This window comes from Hemicordylus capensis, chromosome 1 (assembly GCF_027244095.1).
Source record: "Hemicordylus capensis ecotype Gifberg chromosome 1, rHemCap1.1.pri, whole genome shotgun sequence".
Taxonomy (NCBI): domain Eukaryota; kingdom Metazoa; phylum Chordata; class Lepidosauria; order Squamata; family Cordylidae; genus Hemicordylus; species Hemicordylus capensis.
The window spans coordinates 420,720,634-420,741,201 of NC_069657.1; the positions used below are offsets into that span (position 1 = coordinate 420,720,634).

Sequence of the window (20,568 nt, forward strand, 5' to 3'; positions counted from 1 at the left end):
GGGCACTAGTGAGATGCACAGAGAAACAGATCTTCCTTTTTTGCTGCACCTGTATTCTATTTAATACCAACCTTCTAACTCTACAGAGGGACAGGGTGCCCTCTGCTGTTTGACTTCAAGGACTTCATCAGACAGAAATTGTGATCATTTACTTTACACTACAGCATACAGCATAGGTGAAACTGGTACAATGCATAAAACTCACAGGAGTGGAAAGCACAGAAAGGAGTTTACCATGGGTCCCATCCCAACACCTGCAGCACCTGCAGGTTAGCTGGTAGGAATATTAACATATCAGGTACTGTCATAATGTATGCAAAAGTACAAATTAGTCTTCAGTCTCAATACTGAAAGCTGCACTGACAACTCAAAGACAGCTGGAAACTAAGGAGAGAACTAGATGGGATGCTTTCTCCAAGAATCGTGTGATCAGCAGCCCTTTTCCCCCTGCAGTTCATGTAACATTTAACAAGGTAATGTGTGATGTATCACCACATCTTTTCTCTTTTCCTCCATGGCAGCCAATAATGTGGTGTGGAAATGTTTAACAATCCATCACCATGCATTTCAACTACTAATTATGGGGAGAGATGAGAGAACTGGACAGGGTTGGTGTTTTTGGCAGCAACCCTGTGATCAATGTCGCATGTACCCTAAAGCAGGCATCCCCAAATTGCGGCCCTCCAGATGTTGCTGAACTACAACTCCCAGCATCCCTAGACAAAAAATTTTGTGGCTGGGTATGCTGGAAGTTGTAGTTCAGCAACATCTGGAGGGCCACAGTTTGGGGATGCTTGCCCTAAAGCTTCTGTATAAGTAGATATTCCAAAACCCTGGCTTACCTACAGTGCAGCGCACTGCCCATGGCAGAGCAGAACACACACACGAGTTCAAACTGCATCCTCACTTCCACAGAGCTCAGAGCCTCTGTGGCTCCTAAGAATTGTGTTGCGGCTGCAGCGACGAATCTCATTGGGAATAATGAGAGACGCCTTGCTGCAGCTATGACACAACTGTTAGTAGGGATGGAGCCTCTCTGACCTTAGTAGAAACAAGGATGCAATTCACTCTTGGGATCAGCAGGGTGACAAGCTGAATGTAAGTCTCTGCTTTTGTGTTGCATATGTATGTTTACTTCTAAAAAAAGTCTTAGTAAACTAAAATACAGTGTAGATCAATTTCAGAAGTATCACATTTTATTTGGATTTGTTTTTAAATTAGAAGTGTACACATTGTGAAGTCACATGACATGACCTCTGGTAAAGCCTGACATACAGTGCAACTCTGCTGAAGTTGATGGCCCACTGGGATGCTTGTATTGTGTACCTAGATACATACTTCTATATAGAAGGATCTAGAGAACACAGGGCAATCATTTTTTTTTTTAAAGCAAGCAACAATGGTCTATGTAAATTAATAACCTGCAACTGGAGGCGAGCTTGTTTCAGAATATTCACATAATAGTTATATTATACCAGAATATTTTAATTAAAAGCCTAGCACCCAGCTAATAATCTGCCATTAGGCAGTTATCAACTTTGAAATGAAAACACATTACACCAATTAAACAATGTTTTATAAGTACTACTGTATTAATTTTTCTACAATACACACTACTTAGAAAGAGGTGTTTTGCTGCTTATGAACAAATATACTTGATACTAAAAATATCTATATACAGGTATGTTTCTTTTTAAACAGCTTATTTGCTCAGTTTTAACATTAAACATGACAAAGGACAACTGATGGTAAAGTTGTATTCTGCATGCAGTTTGGGATATGCACAGTAAACCAAAATCCAATCATGTCACCTCACTTTAGAGCATTTTTAGCCTAATTCAATGTTTAAGCATTCACCCTAGTTCTTTCAGGGTCTTGAAGTTGATGATATGGCTCTTTGTTGGCAGGTTGGCATAGATTCTTTTACTTTGTAAAGGAGGTATCCATTATCTTCACAGCAGAAGGGTTTCAGCTTGTCACACATTAAGTGGTCTTTCATCCCCTCACTCGGAGCTTGTATTTGGTGCTTTGAGGAGCAGGATGACCAAATGGGTTGATAGACTGGCTGGTTCTTGCTTAGTAGTTTTTGTACTACAAAGCAGAGTTCAAGAAATCAAGGAGTTCAGCACGGTTTCGGTCTCGCTGTAAATCAGGAACCAGTCATTAGAAAACTATTGCATATATACAGTATGTACATTTTCAACAGTCAGTGCAAACAATTAGAAATCCATCTTGCATTCTCACCGCTTATACGGAAGAAAGGACTACTAATTTCAGGAGGACTTACAAATAAGTGTTAATGGATTGCAGTCATGCAGTCTGGCCCCGTTCACCTACATTCAGAAGCAAATTCCACTTAGTTCAGTGGCATTCAATTCCAAGTAAGCACACACAGGACTGCAATCTTAAAAGGTTATGGAAGCAATGGAGGCAAATTTCCTTAAAACAATTGCTTGACACAGAAGGACATCTTCAAAAGGCAACAGCAACAGAGAACTGTAGTCCAATGGCTGTTTCTCCATTAGCTGCCATATTATGCAGTCACTCACACTTGTCCAATATGTATTTGAATTGCTTGAGTACATTGCTGCTACTGAAGGTAAGAATTCTCTGCAAATGATATGGATTGGTACCTGTTAATTGGTTGATGGGGTATGTGTCAAATAAGTTTCCATCAATTTGCATAAATTTGCATAGCACTGAAAAGCAATTAAATCTGCACTTTACAGTACATTAATTGCATAAATCCCACTGAAATCAGTGGAATGTACATAGCTCACATAGAGGACAGCAGAAAAAGGAAGTCATAAAGGAAATATTGACTATAGAAAGACTAGAAGGCTCTTAGACATAAAAGGCATTTAAAATCCTCAAAGGACTGCCAAACATAAGAAAAACAATGGCTCTGATTCACTTGACTCATAGTCACACATGGCAAGTGACTGCTTCAGATATGCATCTCCACTTGCATGCAAATATGCACCCAGAAAGTTCAAATGCAATGGGGATGCTTGCAAATCTGGGGCAACCTCCATTTAAAATCCTTGACATTACAACCAAAAAACCTATATACCAGTATACAGATACTATAAGCAACATAAAACAGTTTAACACATTACCTCTTTATCTTTTTTACTCTTCTTTATCTTCATCTTAATCTTTTTTCCTGTGATCATACTGTAGTTTTGATTCTTCTTTTTATCTTTCAAGTACTAATTTCATATCATGTTATGATCCAAAAATAAAAACAAATATACTATTTTAAGTTACTTAAGGAGGTATTAATCATGTTTTCCAGGAATACTTCTGGCCTACTTAATGAAATACACAAAGCTAGGTGGTATGTAATGAAAAACTCTGATTCAAAAAGAAAAAGAAACCAGAAGCTAATATTGGTTAAAGTTAGCAAACAAAAACAAAAACCAAAACCACACCACACAAACTGTTCTCATGGAAACAACCTGACAGAAGCCAAGAAACTGTATTTAGATACTATCCCATAAAACACAATATCCTTCCTCCCGGTTTTATTTTCTCTTCACTAAACAGAGTTGAAAAATAAAATTAAAAATGGCAAATCTAGTCACTGAGAACGGCAATTTCTACTTTGTCCTCTTAAGATGTTTTGAATGTTCCAAAACCACTTGATAATACTTTGAAGTAGCAGAAAACAGGGGCCTAAGTAATGAGTGGTCTGGGTCGCACCTGATACTGCAGCCCCGCTGATCACAAACCTAGATGGCAGACTAGGAGCCCCATTTCAGAGTGGGCTACAAGTAGAGGGCAGCATCCAGACTAGTACAGAAGATATTTCACTTGCACAATGGAGAGGGATCATCTCCACTGATCCCCTCTTCTCGCTGCCACCCAAAAACATGTCCTTGAGGGTTAGGGGTCCCTCCATTGGCAGGGGGGTACAGAAAGAAAGTGGGGTAGCAATAATTGTTGCCTTGCGAGTGGTGACCATTTGCACAAGAATCAGTCTGGATACTACCAGAACACCCCTATCAACTAAACTTTTAAAATGGTATGATTCACATATGCATTCTACAACAGAATTGGGATTCACCACTACAGGAACAAAAACCAAGATTACTGGGAGTATCGTGGAGGCAATGGCAAGTTACAGGATGCCCTGGAAACTTACAAGGGAAGGGCACTGGTTATTTGTAACTTCCAGCCCTGTAAAGCACTCTGATTTCAGAGACATCAAACTAGCTACTTCCATAATTCTGCCCAAGGCAGTAGTGGAAACAAAAACTAAATCTGCAAGGGTGTCTTCCTCTTGAAGCTCATTCTGCTCAATCAAGTACGCACTTACTGAGTTCTGTGACGAAGCACCATGGAAGTACAGCCACCCATTCCATCTCGCACCTACCTTAGAGAGCTGTACTGGTCCTGGTTTTTCTTTCTTCTTCTTCTTCTCTTTCTTTTTCTTCAGCTTATCTTTTTTCCTCTTCTGAAAATATAAGTTCTGTACTGTACACTTTGCAGTAGCCACAGAGAAACTATGCATCTCTACATTAGCTTATGAGCTGGCAGACAGATCTCCCTACTCCACTTTCAGAGGCTGACAGATTAACTGGGGGAATGATGCTTGCTAAGTTTTGAGTTGCTCAGTCCAATAACTGATAACCTCTGACACCAGTGTTGTGCTCAATGTCTTCCTGGCCAAGTTTCGCTGCTGGCCAACTGGTTAAGCAACTATATTTTATTCAGTTTAATCCTTGCATAGGTCTGATCTAGGATTTAAAAGTGCAATAAAAATGTCAGTATGGCTCTTATGATGCATTGTCTCCCAAACCTATTGTGACCTACCCACATTATCTACTAGTGGCACCCAACCTATTATTGGAGGGCTCCTGTTGTACGCTCTTTAGTCAGATCTCGAGTGGGCTGAATGAATAATGAGACATGCATTTCCACAGAATGGAATTCACGAGCTCATCAGCAGCTGAAAGACAGCAGCTCTCACATGATATTATAGCTCATTCCAGATATCAGGGGAAGTTGAAGTGGCGGGGGTGGGGTGGAGTGGAAATCCCGTGGGAGGTTGTCATATGTCTGCAGTCTGCGAAATCTGCTAAGAGGAAGTTGGCCACAACACCACAGTCTTTACTTGCTTGAGTGCAAATCATATTCGGACTAAATTCACAGGTGATAGCAATAAAATACTGCAATATATAATTCTCAGAAACAGGGATGATGCAGAACGCATTTCCTATAGCTTTTCCTTTACAAACAAATATAAATTACAAACATGATTTTAATTTGATTCCTATATTAATCTTAATTTCACCTTTTTGTCGTGTTTCTCCTTTTTCCTCTTCTTTGATTTTGATTTGGGAGAATCTAAACAGAAAAGTGTCAAAAGCACACGTTAGGAGTTAAACAATGCTAGATAAACAAGAGTTCATTTATTTCATTTACACAGGTCAAGATTCAGAAGTTATTTGGGGGTCATTATTCTTGAGAATACAACCCCTAACTCCCTATACAAACAAGAGAGGGTATGCTCCCTTGTTAGCTTGAGATGTCATAGGTCACCGTGGCCTGGTTCAGACACCTGAGTGTCACATCAACAGTTTTTGTATGCTGGTGGTGGTGGTGGTCTTCCTACACCACATAAAAGTACAAAATGTCACATGTCACATAAGAGTACTATGTGTTCAGTTTGCACAATTTTTCTCCTCCTTTTCTGAGGAAGAAAAATCTTGCATACGAGGCCACTGCACAAACCAAGCCTCTGTATGGAGCACTGACATGTTACACTGAACATGGGGTGGGGTGGGCCACACACTAGTTGCACCATCATGTCACCACCCAGGCTTTTAAATGAAAATATTGTTTTTACTGCTGCTGCATTATGTTTTTATATATTGTTTTTTAAAAAATTAAATAGAGATATTATTTTATATTTATGTTATCTGTACTTTTTTATTTTAATTATGCATTGTTTTAATTATATTGTAAACTACTTTGAGATTATTTTAATGAAAAGCGGTATATAAATCAAATAAATAAATACATAGGAAGTATCTGAACCAGGTTTCACCTTGTGAAACCCACTGACAGACAACAACCCTGCTCTTAATGCATAGGATGATGTATCCCAGGATAAATTATATTACTTATTTATTTAAATAATTTATACTCCATTTTCCTAGACAAACTTATACTCAACACAGTTTACAATTTTCTAAAGATAATATATGGCAAGATAACATATGCAAAACCATATAAAAGGTAACAGATTCAAAATTATTTAAAATGAACAAAGAAGTAAGAGAACAATACAAATCAGCAGGGGGGTAAAAATGTATCTAGAGTCAAAACTTTAAAATGCCCTCTGAGAAAGAATTGTTTTCAGTACCTGCCTAAACCTGGGCAAAGAGGGGACCCTCCCTCGGGAGGCTGTTCCACAATCAGCCTGCCGCCATACAAAAAGCTCTTTCTCTTGTATTCACCCACCAAACCTCCAGTGGCAGGGGGACAGAGAGAAGGGCTTCAGAAGTAGAACCAAATGTACACTTGTCATGTGTTCTTCCTGGAAGATTCCAAAAGGCTCCAAAACGGGTAAATATGCCATTCTTATTTCTTTTCCTTGAAAGAAAAACTGCCTTTTTTTTCTTGAGGTAGTTTAAGGATTACATAAAGAATTGTTTTAGCAGAGAAAAATTGTTTAGCAACAAACTGTTAAAATAGTGGTGTAAACACTTGTATTGTTGATACAATTCTTTTGATTTATCTGGTATGTGCATTATGCTTTTTTAGTCGATTTGTTAATGTATTCTCTATGCTTTCACCTTGAAGTTTGGCTTTATTGATGTTGAACAAGTCCTGTTCTTCATTGCACATCCCAAGGGCCAGTGGTGGCCCGCACAGACCCCACTGGCAGCCCCTGGCTTGCCACTCCCCCCTCCTGTCTGCAGCCCCCTCGGCCATCGCTGCTGTTGTGGCCATTGCAAACTCTCTCTTCCTCCTGCTGCGGCTGCTTACACACACTCTCTCTCCCCTCCTCCTCCTGCCACCATCGCTGCTGCTATTAATTTATTATTATTATTATTATTTTATATCCCGTTCTTCCTCCAAGGAGCCCAGAGCAGTGTATTACATACTTAAGTTTCTCCTCACAACAACCCTGTGAAGTAGGTTAGGCTGAGAGAGAAGTGACTGGCCCAGAATCACCCAGCAAGTATCATGGCTGCATGGGGATTTGAACTCGGATCTCCCCGGTCCTAGTCCAGCACTCTAACCACTACACCACGTTGGCTCTCACATGAGCATGGGAACACTTAATGGGAACACTGCACTGCACCTGGTGATACCACCCCTGCCCCCAAACACCCATTCTATTTTGCAATGGGGCAAAGGGTTTTTTTAGGAAGGGATTTTATTTTATTTATTTATTGTCAGATTTGTATACTGCCTTTCATTAAAACAATCCCAAGGCAGTTCACACAAAAATTAAAAACAAGACTATAAAAATGTCACAATTAAAATATTAATTAAAATATAAAACAAATCTGACTAAAAAGATTTAAAATACAGCCATAAGAACTGTACAAAATACAAAGAAGCAGCAGTAGAGACAATCATATAAAAGCCTGGGTAAAAAGCCAAGATTTAACAAGCTTTCTAAAAACTGTGATGGAGACCGAGGAGCGAATAGCCACCAAGAGAGCATTCCAGAGTCTGGGGGCAGCAACAGAGAAGGCCCTGTCCGGCATTCAGGACAGCCAAACCTCCCTCATTGTCAGCACCCAGAGTAGAGCCCCCTCAGATGAACTCATCAAATGGCAGCAACCCTTGGGAGCAGGCAGTCCCTCAGGTATCCGGGCCCAAACCATTATGGACTTTAAAGGTCAAAACCAGCACCTTGAATTGGACTTGGAAACAAATTGGAAGCCAGTGCAGCTCTTTCAAAATGGGTGTGATGTGATCCCAATGGGCAGCTCCAGATAAAATCCTAGCTGCCGCATTTTGCATTAGCTGCAGTTTCCAAATATTCGTCAAGGGCACCCTCACGTAGAGCGCGTTACAGCAATCCAGCTGTGACACGACTAGGGCATGGATAACTGTGGCCAGATCTGCCTTCTTGAGAAAGGGATGCAGCTGGCACTCCTGGCCACCGCCTCCACCTGAGCTTCCAAAAGCAGAGCCGGGTCCATCAATCCCCCCAAGCTGTGTACTTGCTCCTTTCAAGGGGAGCGCAACTCCATCCAGAACCGGTAAAACCTCCTCATCCCAATTGGCTCGCCTACTGACCAACATTACCTCCATCTTGTTTGAATTCAGTCTCAGTTTATTAGCCCACATCCAGCCCATCACAGCCTCCAGCCCCTGATTCAGGACATCCACCCCCTCACTAGGATCAGATGACATGGAGGAATAGAGCTGAATGTCATCGGCATATTGCTGACAACTCAGTCCCGGATCCCCGGATGACCTCTCCCAACAGTTTCATGTAGCTGTTCAGCATGGGGGAATATTGCACATGCCACTCCAAATTAGGGTTATCCCATTCATGGTTAATTTTCCTTTGCAGGAACGCATTCTACTGAACCAGTCTTTGATACCCTTTAAAAAGAGGGCCAGGCTATACATTCTGAATGGTTTAAAACAGATCCCCTCTTGCAATTTGTGGCAGCTAAAGCAGTCATTTTTTACCTGCCCACCTGTGTTCCCTCTCAGGTATGGGCATGTGTGCATACCCACTAGCTTTTTGAGGTGCGCACAATTAATTCTATATCTTGCAGAGGTTGAATCAGGATGGGCAGACTCTGAATACATGCCTTGATACTGTCACCCAAAACAACACAGATGCTAAGAATTAGAGGGAACACTGCAGTCCACATCCCCCTTAAAAATACAGATAATGTTCAGCCATGCAAGGCAACCCACGCAATGCTGCCCAATCAAACATCACATGCAACACCTCTACCAAAATGGCTTCCTGAGCAGCTCGGAGATGTTTGGTCAAAGACGTGAAAGGATGTCTTGCACGTGTGCTTCTTCTCCTTTTTTAATTGGAAGCTGTCACAACGTATTGAATAGGAATTCTAAGCAGAGGTCCTACATGCCAGGCAACACGCCATGGGGGGCACTGTAGGGTGCTCACACAATCCAAGCCTCAGTCCCTTTTGGCGCTAAGCACACCTCAAACCAACAACCCTTTTCTTCAGAGCAAGTCAAGCTTTTCTCACCAACCTCGCCTAGAACCCTTGTATTTCAAATTCCAGCACTGGAGAAGGACCACAGAACACCTGACTTCCTGGTCTCCCACCACATGCCAGCACACAAGACCGGCTGTTAATGAATAGGTGCAACTAAGAGACAGGCAAGAGGCATTTTGTGGGGTAAAATGTTATCTCTTTAATTGACTGAACAAGAAGGTTGCCACAGTCGGGGCTACTACAGGTGTGTTCCTGATGCAGCTTTGATGGAAGTTCCGCTGTGTACAGGGGTTGGGCAGCCCAAGTTTCTTGCACTTTAAAAGCGGTGTGCTCTTTCATCTCCATGCACCTGTCTGCATTCCAAAGCTGAGGGGCCACAACCGAAAAGGCTTGTCACTAGTCCCCGCCAACTGGATCTCTGTTAGTGGCAGGGCCATGAGCACGGCCTGAGAAGATGAGCGGAGGGCCTTGGCAGGTTCATATGGGCGAATGCAGTCCGACAGATACCCCGGCCCCAAGCCGTGTAGAGCTTTAAAGGTCAAGACCAGCACCTTGAATCTAGCCTGGAAGTGGACCGGTAATCAATGAAGCTGCCGCAGGATGGGTGTAATACTAGTGAAGCGACTTGCACCCATGAGCATCCTTGCAGCAGCATTCTGGAAGAGCTGAAGCCTCCAAACCGTCTTCAAGGGCAGCCCCATGTAGAGCGCACCGCAGTAGTCCAATCTGGATGAAACCAAACCATGAATGACTGAGGTCATGTCTGACTTCTCCAAGTAGGGCCGTAGCTGGCATTCCAGCCGTAGCTGGTAAGAGGCACTTCTGCACACCACCACCACCTGTGCCTCAAAGGACACCATCAGTTCCACAAACACCCCCAAGCTGTGGACTTGGTCTTTCAGGGGGAGTGTGACCCCATCCAAGACCAGATTTACCTCATTACTTCGATGATCAGTTCTACCAACCCAGCGCACTTCCGTCTTATCTGGATTAAGTTTAAGCTTGTTTATCCCCATCCAGTCCAGAACAGCCTCCAAGCCCCAGTTCAGTGCATATCAGCATATTAATGGCACTATAGCCCACGCCTACGGATGACCTAAGAGGTTTCATGTAGATGTTAAACAGCACGAAGAACAGAACAGATCCCTGTGGCACCCCATAGGCCAAAGGGTGGAGCAGGCACCCCCCAGCACCACCTTCTGAATACGACCCTCCAGGTAGGAGTGGAACCACCATATAACCGTGCCCCCCCGCCGCTCAAGTCCCAACCTGGAGAGATGTTCCAGAGGAATACCATGGTCAACAGTATCGAAAGAGGCTGAGAGGTCCAGGAGAATCAACAGAGTCACACTCCCTCTGTCTATCTCCCAGCACAGGTCATCCACCAGGGCGATCAAGGCAGTTTCCTTCCCATATCCAGGTTTGAAGCCAGACTGGAAAGGATCTAAGTAATCAGATTCATCCAGAGCTGCCTGGAACTTGATCCTTTTTGCATGGCCCTGCCCATCCCACCAACAGGTATTTATCTTGTCAAAACACTTGAGCAGACTTTACCATTTGGATGCGACAAAAACCACACCAGGAACTAAATGGCAAGCCTTTACATAGTGTGGCAGGAGCACTTCTTGCATGTGATAAAACAATAGCACCACCCTGCCCTCTGCCTTCAGTAATGAAAACCAGAGATACTGTACCATTTTAAAATTGTGTTTATTGGTAGAAAACATTTCCAAAACCTTTTTTTGTATCCTCACTGTGTAACTCACAGACACAGGGGTTCTTAAAAAAACAACAAATTTTGCATGGAAACTGAAATGCCCATTAAAACAAAAAACCCTTAAAGTCATGGTGCAAAGAATTTTGACTTAGCATTTTTCCAGAGACTTCTCCTCCACATGTATGCCTTAATCCTCATCCAGTATTGAGGAAGAATCAGGAGGATGTTTGCCACCACCATCACTCTGATTTTGTCCTTTCCCCTTCCCGCAACCTAGGCAGTAGTGTGGGCGTGCACCCTTGCCTTTTTGCAAAGTGGATTTTTTTCCTGGGGGATGTGCAGGTGGGCCATAGCATGTTTTGTATGACATATGCATGTTCCTTTTGCTGCCGTGCTCTGGGTTTGGGGCAGTGGGTGCTGCACCAGGGGGGACGGGGGCGTGCTGTATTGGCTGCTGGTGTGTGAGCCCAGAGGGCCCTTGCCCTGTCTGTGGATGCAGAAATGGTTCTAGAGGAGGTGCAAAGGCTGGGGTGCCTTGGGTCGTCCCCGGGTATGCCGGCATGTAAGGTGCCTGCATGAGCACCTGTGGCTGGTACAGTTGCCGCTGGTGGGGATGATATGCTGGTGACTGCTCCGCCAATCGTACAATTGATTCAGCTGTCCTCTCGAGGTAGGCCATGTTGCATTCAAGCCGCCTCTCTGCTGTGGCATTGGAGCACTCCACAGCCCTGATCACTTCCTGTACTGCGTGCTTGGAGACTGCCTGGAAGATTCTCCTGTCTTCTGCCCGCCTCTGGTCTTCATTGTGGTCCAGTTCTCGGAGGAGGGTGCATATGGCCTGACAGCTCTGCATTCTGGGCCACGAGGTCCACTGCAAGCGATCCACATGCCTCCTGCTCCTCAGTTATGCTGCACACTCTGCATTGGAGAGTGGCCTTCTGGGTGCAGGCCCTTCTTCTGGGGCTGCAGGATGAGTGGGCACATCCTCTTGTGGGCGTGGTTCCTCGGGGTGTGTGTGTGTGTCACAACCCTGGAGGGAGAATTGTGGAAAAGGAGTAGAAGACTGTTGTTAAGAATCATAGCTTGAACTTGTTTTAAAGTAGTTTGGAAGTAGCATACTTAGCATGTTTGGAGGAATGCCTCCATAGACCACATGATTATTCTTAAGGGATAGATAAAAATCTCTAGTAGCTGCAGAAAGTGTTTGCAGCTACTCCCTCTTTCTGCCTCACATGACTTCTGTTAGAATTTTATAATTATTATCACTCTGAAACTCAAAATCCCTCTTCTAAAAGGTGTTCCCTGCAGAGGCCTGGAAGAAGTGGGCTTTATCAATATTGCTGGAACACAACTACCATCATCCACAGGTAAAAAAAAACCTGTGGCCAGGGCTGATGTGAGCTGTATTTCAATAACTTCTGCCAGTCCAAGGGTTGTATCAAGGTCTACAATTCACACATCACTGCACCTGTTATTAACTGTAACAATGAATGCAAGAGTAGTTTGTGGCCAAGATGAATGGTGTGCTAATTGCGCATTATATTCTGTTAAGATTACAGCTTGGTCATAGCTGTCCTTAAGAGGAGTTCTCCCCACAACTTGTTCAGTTTAGGAGGACAGGTGCACTCACCAGGTATGTCTCCTTGCTGGAGATGGTGCTCTTCTGAAGCACTGTCTGAACCACCAGCTCCTTCAGCAAACAAGTGTCGGTCGGAAACCCGGAGAAATTCTTTCGCTACCTGTCCTGGAGAACACGTCTGTCAGGGAATGTGAGAACAGTTCCTCTGACTGCTGCATGTCCTGAAGTTGCTCCAGGAAGCTGCTTGTGCCAGGTGGGACACTCTGCACATGCTCCCTCTACAGCAGGGAACCTTGGCTGTCCTCTTCTACATATTGGGTGGGCGTTAGCTGTTCAAGGGCCTCAATTTGTGTCTCGTCATCTTCCACCTCAGAGCCTAGGGAGTACAGTGCAGGGTGAAGTGCCTGTTCCTGGTCATCCAGAACCCGCAAAAGCACAGGCTCACTGCACTCTCTGCCTTCCTGAGAAGTTTCAGTGAAAGCAGCTTCACGTGTGCGCTCCATGGGAAGGGGAGGCTTACCTAACTGGCTTGCCTGAGCAACTTGCAACCTTTATGGCCCAAGTCTGTAATACTGACATAGTTGCATGCTGAACCATGGTTGAGGCTGCCATAGAACTACCTGGATGGGCAGAGGCGGTGGTGGTAGTTGACGAGGTGGAGGCCGACATAGCTCCCTATGCAAGGGGCCTGCTGCTCCCTGGCCTGCTGCATGGACTTGCCTGCTTCCATCCCCAGTCTGGCTGCTTTCAGTATCAGTGCCATTTGTAGATAGTGACGCCATTGTTGAACACCGAGACTGTATGGCTGGTGGTGATTTTCCAAGTAGATGGTTAGAGGAACAGGGCATGGGACACTATTCATGTGAAGGGAAAGGAAGAGGGATGGGGGCGTACGCGCAAAGCCAGCAGTGTGCAGGAGGGGTGTTATGTGCACGCCAGTCCTCACGGCATTTCAAATGTTATAGCTTTCGTTTACTTGTGCCAGCTTGAATATAGGCATTATTTGTACCAGCAGCTGTGACGAAGGAACTTGTACCCAAAATACTGAAGAGTGAATGTGCTGAAAGATTCAACAGCCTTCCTGATTGTAATCGTAGCTCTGAAAGCTAGATAGTAGAATCCCGAGTCCCACATTAGTTACATTTATCAGTATTAGAGCCATAGCTTAGGAAAGAATGAGTACAAATTGTAACTTTGGTATTTCTGATATGCACTGTTACATAGGAAACTGCCATATACTGAGTCAGACCATTGGTCTATCTAGCTCAGTATGATCTTCACAGACCGTTGTATTACTCCTCCAAAGGCCTGGCATATGTGCCTTATGTGGGGAAATAACCTAGTTGTGACCTCATCTTTCAAATCCCCTCCACCCTTAAATCCCCACTCTGAAGTGTTAACACAATATTTGATGGCCAAAGGGCCAGGAAAGGAAAGCAATAGTTGTTTGACAGCTAGTGCTTACCCATCAAGGCCAAAGACCAGAGCGAGGAAGAGAGGGACAACAACTCATCTGAAACTTCCTGTACCAAGCCATGGGGTGCAGGAGAGGAGGAATATAATGTGGGGTCATTTGTGACAGCAGGACCAGAGGGTGAGAGAACATTTCCTGAGCTCAGAAGGATGGTGTCAAAGATGGCATAACTACACCCTGATGGATGGGAGGCTGACTCCCCTGAACCATCAAAGGCCAGGAGGTGTGTAAGACCCTGGGGTCTGATCCAGATCATCAGAGGGCAGGTCCAGAAGGCACATCTTCACCCTCTGCAATGCTGCAGTGTTCCTCACACCCCAGCTTTGTGCACCCCAGCTTTTCTTCGGACCCCAGCATCCTCAGTCAACAGGAGAAACTGTAAATTGGCCATTCACTGGTTTCCTGGCCCTTTTGGTAACAAACTTCCCTCATCCTCTCCTCCTTTCCCTTCTGCCTTCTTCCTTGCTAGTTAGGCTTGCTTTGCAGATAGGTTAAAAGGATTAATCTTTGCTTACCTGGACCCAACATTCATTGCAATTCTTGAAACCTCAAGTAAACCTACAAAATACATCCCTGGTCCAATTCCTTTTGCCTCCTCACACATCCACTGGCCAAGCCCTCCCTGATAGCCAAAGAGTGCATTGCCACATAAGAGGGATCCCTTGGAGTATGGTTTGATAGTACATTAACACCTTGGTACACTGGTACATTAAGCCACCAAATGGTGCAGTAGGAAATTACTTTACTAGCAAGCCAGAGGCTGCCGGTTTGAAGCCTTGCAGGTATGTTTCTCAGACTATGGGAAACACACTTTACTTTACCAAAGATGCCCTTATACAAATCTATAGAGTGGCCACATCTGTAGTACTGCATGCAGTGATGGTCACTGTGGCACAGCAGGGAAATGCTTGATTAACAAGCAGAAGGTTGCCGTTTCGAATCCCCATTGGTACTATATCGGGCAGCAGCAATATAGGAAGATGCTGAAAGGCATCATCTCATACTGCGCAGGAGGAGGCAATGGTAAACCCCGCCTGTACTCTACCAAAAGAAAACCACAGGGCTTCGTGGTCGCCAGGAGCTGACACCGACTCGATGGCACACTCAGGAGCATAACTATAATAGGGCAAGGGGAGACTGTTGTCTGCCCCCCCCCCACCGAGGCAAGTCACATGACTGACTCCCCCAGCTGCGCACCCACCTGGGCTTCCTTCAGTTGTATCATCCTCTGAAACTGATGTGAGTGTTAAGACCTGGAGCTACCAGAACAGCATGTCTTTCTCTAGTACCATTAAATGACTTGCATCATCCACAATTTACAAAACCTTTTAAAAAATAATTTAGGATGACGTTCTATTGTGGCACATAGGGTTTGTGTGTGTATATATATATAAAAATAAAATTTTACTATGCTTTTTGTTACCACTACTCAGCCTCATTAAAGATTTCTTTACTTCATGAGCTGAGCTTCAGTGGGGGGAGGGGGATTTTAAAATCTTGTCTCTGGGCCCACTACAACCTTGCTACACCCCTGAGCACACTATACCTTTACACTGGTACATTAGTATGCTGGCACTCTGAAGTCTCTCGAACAGAAAAGTCTTACCGTGCATAACACAAACAATGTGGAATGCAGGTGGGACAAACGTGTGGATGGAAACCTCTTGCATGAAAATAAAGCCGCATTCAAGCCCTCATTCTTATGATGGAAGAATGGGGGAGCTGAGGGCAACTGAGATGTATATGCTCAGAAATGCATTCAATTGTTTGGGTTACTAGGGTATAATGTGTTTGTGCACAAAGCACTGCAGTGATAAATTGTTGGAGACCTCTCTTGCTGACTCCGTTTTGTCCTCCCATCCATTTTTTTAAATTTTTTTTAATTTTGGATGAGGGTCCAAAACACAGACGAGAACGCAGCCTTTCACCCATTTGGTTCTGTCACTGCAAATGATGAACTCTAGGGATGTACAGATGAAACTCGGAAAATTAGAATATTGTGCAAAAGTCCATTAATTTCAGTAATGCAAATTAAAAGGTGAAACTGATATATGAGACAGACGCATTACATGCAAAGCAAGATAAGTCAAGCCTTAATTTGTTATAATTGTGATGATCATGGCGTACAGCTCATGAAAACCCCAAATCCACAATCCCAGAAAATTAGAATATTACATGGAACCAAGACGACAAGGATTGTAGAACAGAACAATATCGGACCTCTGAAAAGTATAAGCATGCATATGTATTCAGTACTTGGTTTGGGCCCCTTTTGCAGCAATTACTGCCTCAATGCAGCGTGGCATGGATGCTATCAGCCTCTGGCACTGATGAGGTGTTATGGAAGACCAGGATGCTTCATTAGCGGCCTTCAGCTCTTCTGCATTGTTTGGTCTCATGTCTCTCATCCTTCTCTTGGCAATGCCCCATAGATTCTCTATGGGGTTCAGGTCAGGCGAGTTTGCTGGCCAATCAAGCACAGTACACTGTATACTTTTCAGAGGTCCGATATTGTTCTATTCTTCAATCCTTGTCTTCTTGGTTCCATGTAATATTCTAATTTTCTGGGATTGTGGATTTGGGGTTTTCATGAGCTGTACGCCATGATCATCACAATTATAACAAATTAAGGCTTGACTTATCTCGCTTTGCATGTAATGCGTCTGTCTCATATATCAGTTTTACCTTTTAATTTGCATTACTGAAATTAATGGACTTTTGCACGATATTCTAATTTTCCGAGTTTCACCTGTAGCATCCCTGTTGCCATTCAGTGGCAGGAGGAGTAAGGAGATGGCAGAGGGCGGAGCACCGGCTCTGAGAGGCAGCCAGTAAGAAACACGGCCGCCTTAGAACATACACATATCTGGGCTGCTCTGAGCCAACTTCTCTATGGTTGCTGGAGGAGCTTGCACACGATAGCCAGGCTGTAGCAACAGCAGGATTCAGACACCACAATGGTGCCTTGGAACCTCATGTTTCACCAGCGAAACTCACTATAAACTCAGGGTTCAAATTCAGGTTCGGAAGTGAAAATGGAGCTACAGTTGGGTGACGAAACCGCGGCTTCACGCATCCGGATGATCACAAACTCCAGCCTCTGGCACATTTGGTTTAGCGTTATGTTTGAACAGGGCCATACAAGAATCATATTTTCAACCATGAACTACAAAAAATGTTATTTTAGTGCAGAGTTCAGATTATACCTTTACTACTTGAACTACTTCTGCTCTGTGAAGAAGATGATCTTGATGAAGAATTTGAAGAAGATGTAGTTGAGCTAGATGATGTAGTGGAAGAAATGGAGGAGGACCGGCTTCTGCTGCGTTTTCGCTTCCTCTTCTCTCTCTCTTACAAAATAAAAGGCAGCGTATCAGATGACTGGTTAGGATTTCAACTGTGTTTTTATTTTTTATGTTGATTGGTGATTTTAAAATGGTGATCCAGATGCTTTTTTAAAAAAGTTGCAATACTAACTAAAAAAAAAATTGTCCCATTATTCTTAACAGCAGCCTAAGCTAAGCTAAACTAAAGCAGCCAAGAGCTTGAGGCAATCAGCAGCCAAGAGCAATCTCCATAATGTTTTGCTTGTTAACAACTCTAAGTATTGAAAGGGTGAAAAAGAAAGTAAATAAGTAGATAAATAAATAAATATACAGATCACAAATGTACTGATCTTTTTTAGCCAGAGCATCTCCAAAAAAAGGTCAAGTCACAATTTATTACACACATCATCACTTTCTAGCAGGCAGAACATGTAGAACTAGTCTTGTGAATATCTTCAACACAGGTCACAGCTTATTATGTCCCCTCAAAACCTAAATGGATCAAGCCACTTGTTTTGTGTTATAATTTCTGGACATATACTGAATTTAGAAGACTGAGTCAACATACCCCCATCCATTCACAAAATGGCCATCTTAATCAGCACTTTGCCTGTACAGGAACCAATCAAAATGCTATTTGCACACAGGAGTACAAACCTTCAACATGCTCTCTACTGAAGCTGCTGTCACATGCTCAGTGAGTGCTCTTACCTCTGACTTTTGTCTTCTCTTGTGATGTTGCACAGAGTGTCCCACCTTTCTCTTCACGGCTGTTATCCATACCTATGAAACATATTCAGAGACACAGATCAATGATGACAAAAATATTTTAATAGAAGACATAGTCCCTATCTGGCTAGTCATGATGGAATGTTTCCATTATCCAATTCTAATAACTATTATTCAGAAAAGACCAGTGGCTTTAGTGATTCTGAATTACATGCAACTGAAATGGATTCTGTTCTAAACTTGATACACCAAAACTGTGCACAATTACCGACACAAACAGAACGGCAATGATAAACAACCAATAAGCAAAAATAAGGGTTTTTAAAGGTACATCATTGCCTCTAGGCATGATTCCTGTGACTGCTTATATATTAATACTATTCATTCCAGTGGGCCATCATAGTCTATGCAACTCCCTGGGGTTTTTTGGATAACATATATCTGTTTGTGCTTTTCTCCAAGTGATAGCCTGCTTTGTTGGCCTTTCTAAATAGGAAGTACATGCTAATACTGCCAACCTCCACATGTATTAAGGAATGTAGTACACCACCCACCCACCCCAAATGCTCTACTGTATAGTTTACAAGCCAAGGACATCTCCACAGATATCATATTTCATTAGACAACTATAAATCTCTTATGTCCTCTCTGGGAGTATTTGATAGTTTCTTGAAAATATCATACAAGTGTAACCTTTGAACATCTGTACTTGGTGTTAACAACCCATAGAGTTATAATAAATCAAATTAGTTATCCCTTATCTAACAAACTTCCACCATGCTTTTCCATCTCTGGGTAGCCTGGTCACCTGCATCATTCTGCAAATAGTAAGTTCCAGAAGTGTAACTTCTATTAAATTTACACTTTAAAGTCCATTAAAGAAGACACAAGAAGGAATCTTGTGGTACCTTAAGAATTTGCAGATTTATTGTGGCATTTTTTTAAATGGACTAGAGAGCCTAGACCATCCGTAGTAATTTCAGTTGGTTTCTTGGGTTGCTATATCTATCATGGGTATAGAAGGAAAACATGTAAACTTTCAAAAAGTCACAGAAACCCCAGGTACAAGCCCTATTCACACACAATGTTTACATATACAGCCTCTGTACAGTCCACACATGTACAGACTGTACATGTATATACAATTATTCACACATTATGTTGAATGCATGTATCAGTACCCTGAGTTTAAGGGGGGAGCCTGTACCCAGATCCACTTTTAAAATGAACACATATGAGCAGTCATTCTCACTTAGGGCCAGTTTAGATGATCGCCGGCCAGCACACACAATGATGGCAAGGACATGCCCAAGAACATGCCTGCCCTGAGGTTACAGGGAGATGTCCCAATGTGCTCTTCAGGCATTCATCTGAGTCGCCCCTTCACACATGCTCCAAAACCATGGATTTTGGAGCATGTGTAGAGGGATGCTTCAAATGCACACGCACACACACCCTTATGCAATTTAAGGATGCTCTGAGAGGGCATTGGAACCAGTGTTTCCTCTAAGACATGCACACACGCACAAGTGTTTTGATGTCCACTCAGTTAATTTTAGATCCTGTTCAGGTTAAATCAGGAAGGCCCCACTCTGAATGCATGTGCACACACACGGTGCCTTGAGACTGCTGCCCAGAACAAAACTCATTCCGCACTCAGATGAAAAAAAATTAGACTGAACACTAATTGGGACACCCACCTCTGATGTTGGCTTCACCTTTAAAATGAACGCTCCTAGTCACAAGCAGAGAGACACCCAAGTGTACAGAGAGACACCCATACAACATCTGAATAAGATGATGGTTGGCAACATTACTATGAGAAGTTCTTAAACAAAGTCAGCATGGCCATTCACAACTGCAGTCACCCGTGAAAGTTTATGCCACAATAAGCCTGCTAGTCTTTAAAGTGCAACCAGACTGGGTTTGGGTTCCCCAGCCCCCCACAAGCAGTAGGGAGATTTTCACAGTGCATCGGGTATCCCAGTCCCTGCACCCAGAATCAAGGTAAATGAAGGATGCTGGAGCCCTTCCGCCTTTTCCACGCGCGCCTTCGGGAGACTGGTAATCCCACGCGTTAGCGTGAGCCCCGGTGCAAGCGCAGGCGGCGGCGAGCAACAGTGACGGCGGCACCTACACCGGATTAACGCCCCATTCCTGCACGGCGAGGAGGGAGGCGCCTGACCCCAGAAGGAGTGCAAGACGGGGGCGGAGGGGGCGCGTTCAGAGGCTGGCCGCCTCCTTCGTGCCTGGAGCTCGTCGGCTGCGGCCGGCGGACTGGACTGGAGCATCCCCGCGAACATACAGACGCCGCGGGAATCTTTCTCCCCGCTTCCCCCAGACCTGGCCGGCGAGGACGGCTCTAGAGCCCCTCAGACGCCTCGACTCCCGCGGCGGCGGCGGCTGCTTTCGCCTAGAAGACGACAGGCTAATGCTTCGTATCATGGATATAAGGAAGCCCCTCAGGCAGGTGCCAGGCGCTGCACAGGTGCGGGCCGAGGGACAGCCCGCTTGCCCGGCCAGCGCCGCGAAGTCTGCCGCTGCCCCTCTCTGACCTGCCCAATAGC

General features: G+C 44.0%; 1 protein-coding gene and 1 long non-coding RNA gene across 2 annotated transcripts; both read right to left on the bottom strand.

Moving 5' to 3' along the window:
* Positions 1–1,559: 1,559 nt before the first annotated feature.
* Positions 1,560–20,568, bottom strand: LOC128351096 (corepressor interacting with RBPJ 1-like). Its single transcript, XM_053310251.1, has 8 exons — positions 20,557–20,568; positions 19,702–19,736; positions 17,984–18,055; positions 17,153–17,296; positions 5,300–5,352; positions 4,379–4,459; positions 3,120–3,212; positions 1,560–2,142 (listed from the first exon to the last, which is right to left on the bottom strand). Exons 3-8 carry the CDS (start codon positions 18,051–18,053, stop codon positions 2,092–2,094), a joined length of 492 nt encoding a protein of 163 aa, XP_053166226.1. The 5' UTR covers positions 18,054–18,055; positions 19,702–19,736; positions 20,557–20,568; the 3' UTR covers positions 1,560–2,091.
* LOC128351105 (uncharacterized) lies at positions 10,870–15,925 on the bottom strand. Its single transcript, XR_008319590.1, has 2 exons — positions 12,524–15,925; positions 10,870–11,923 (listed from the first exon to the last, which is right to left on the bottom strand). It is a non-coding gene; the product is annotated as an uncharacterized LOC128351105 (long non-coding RNA).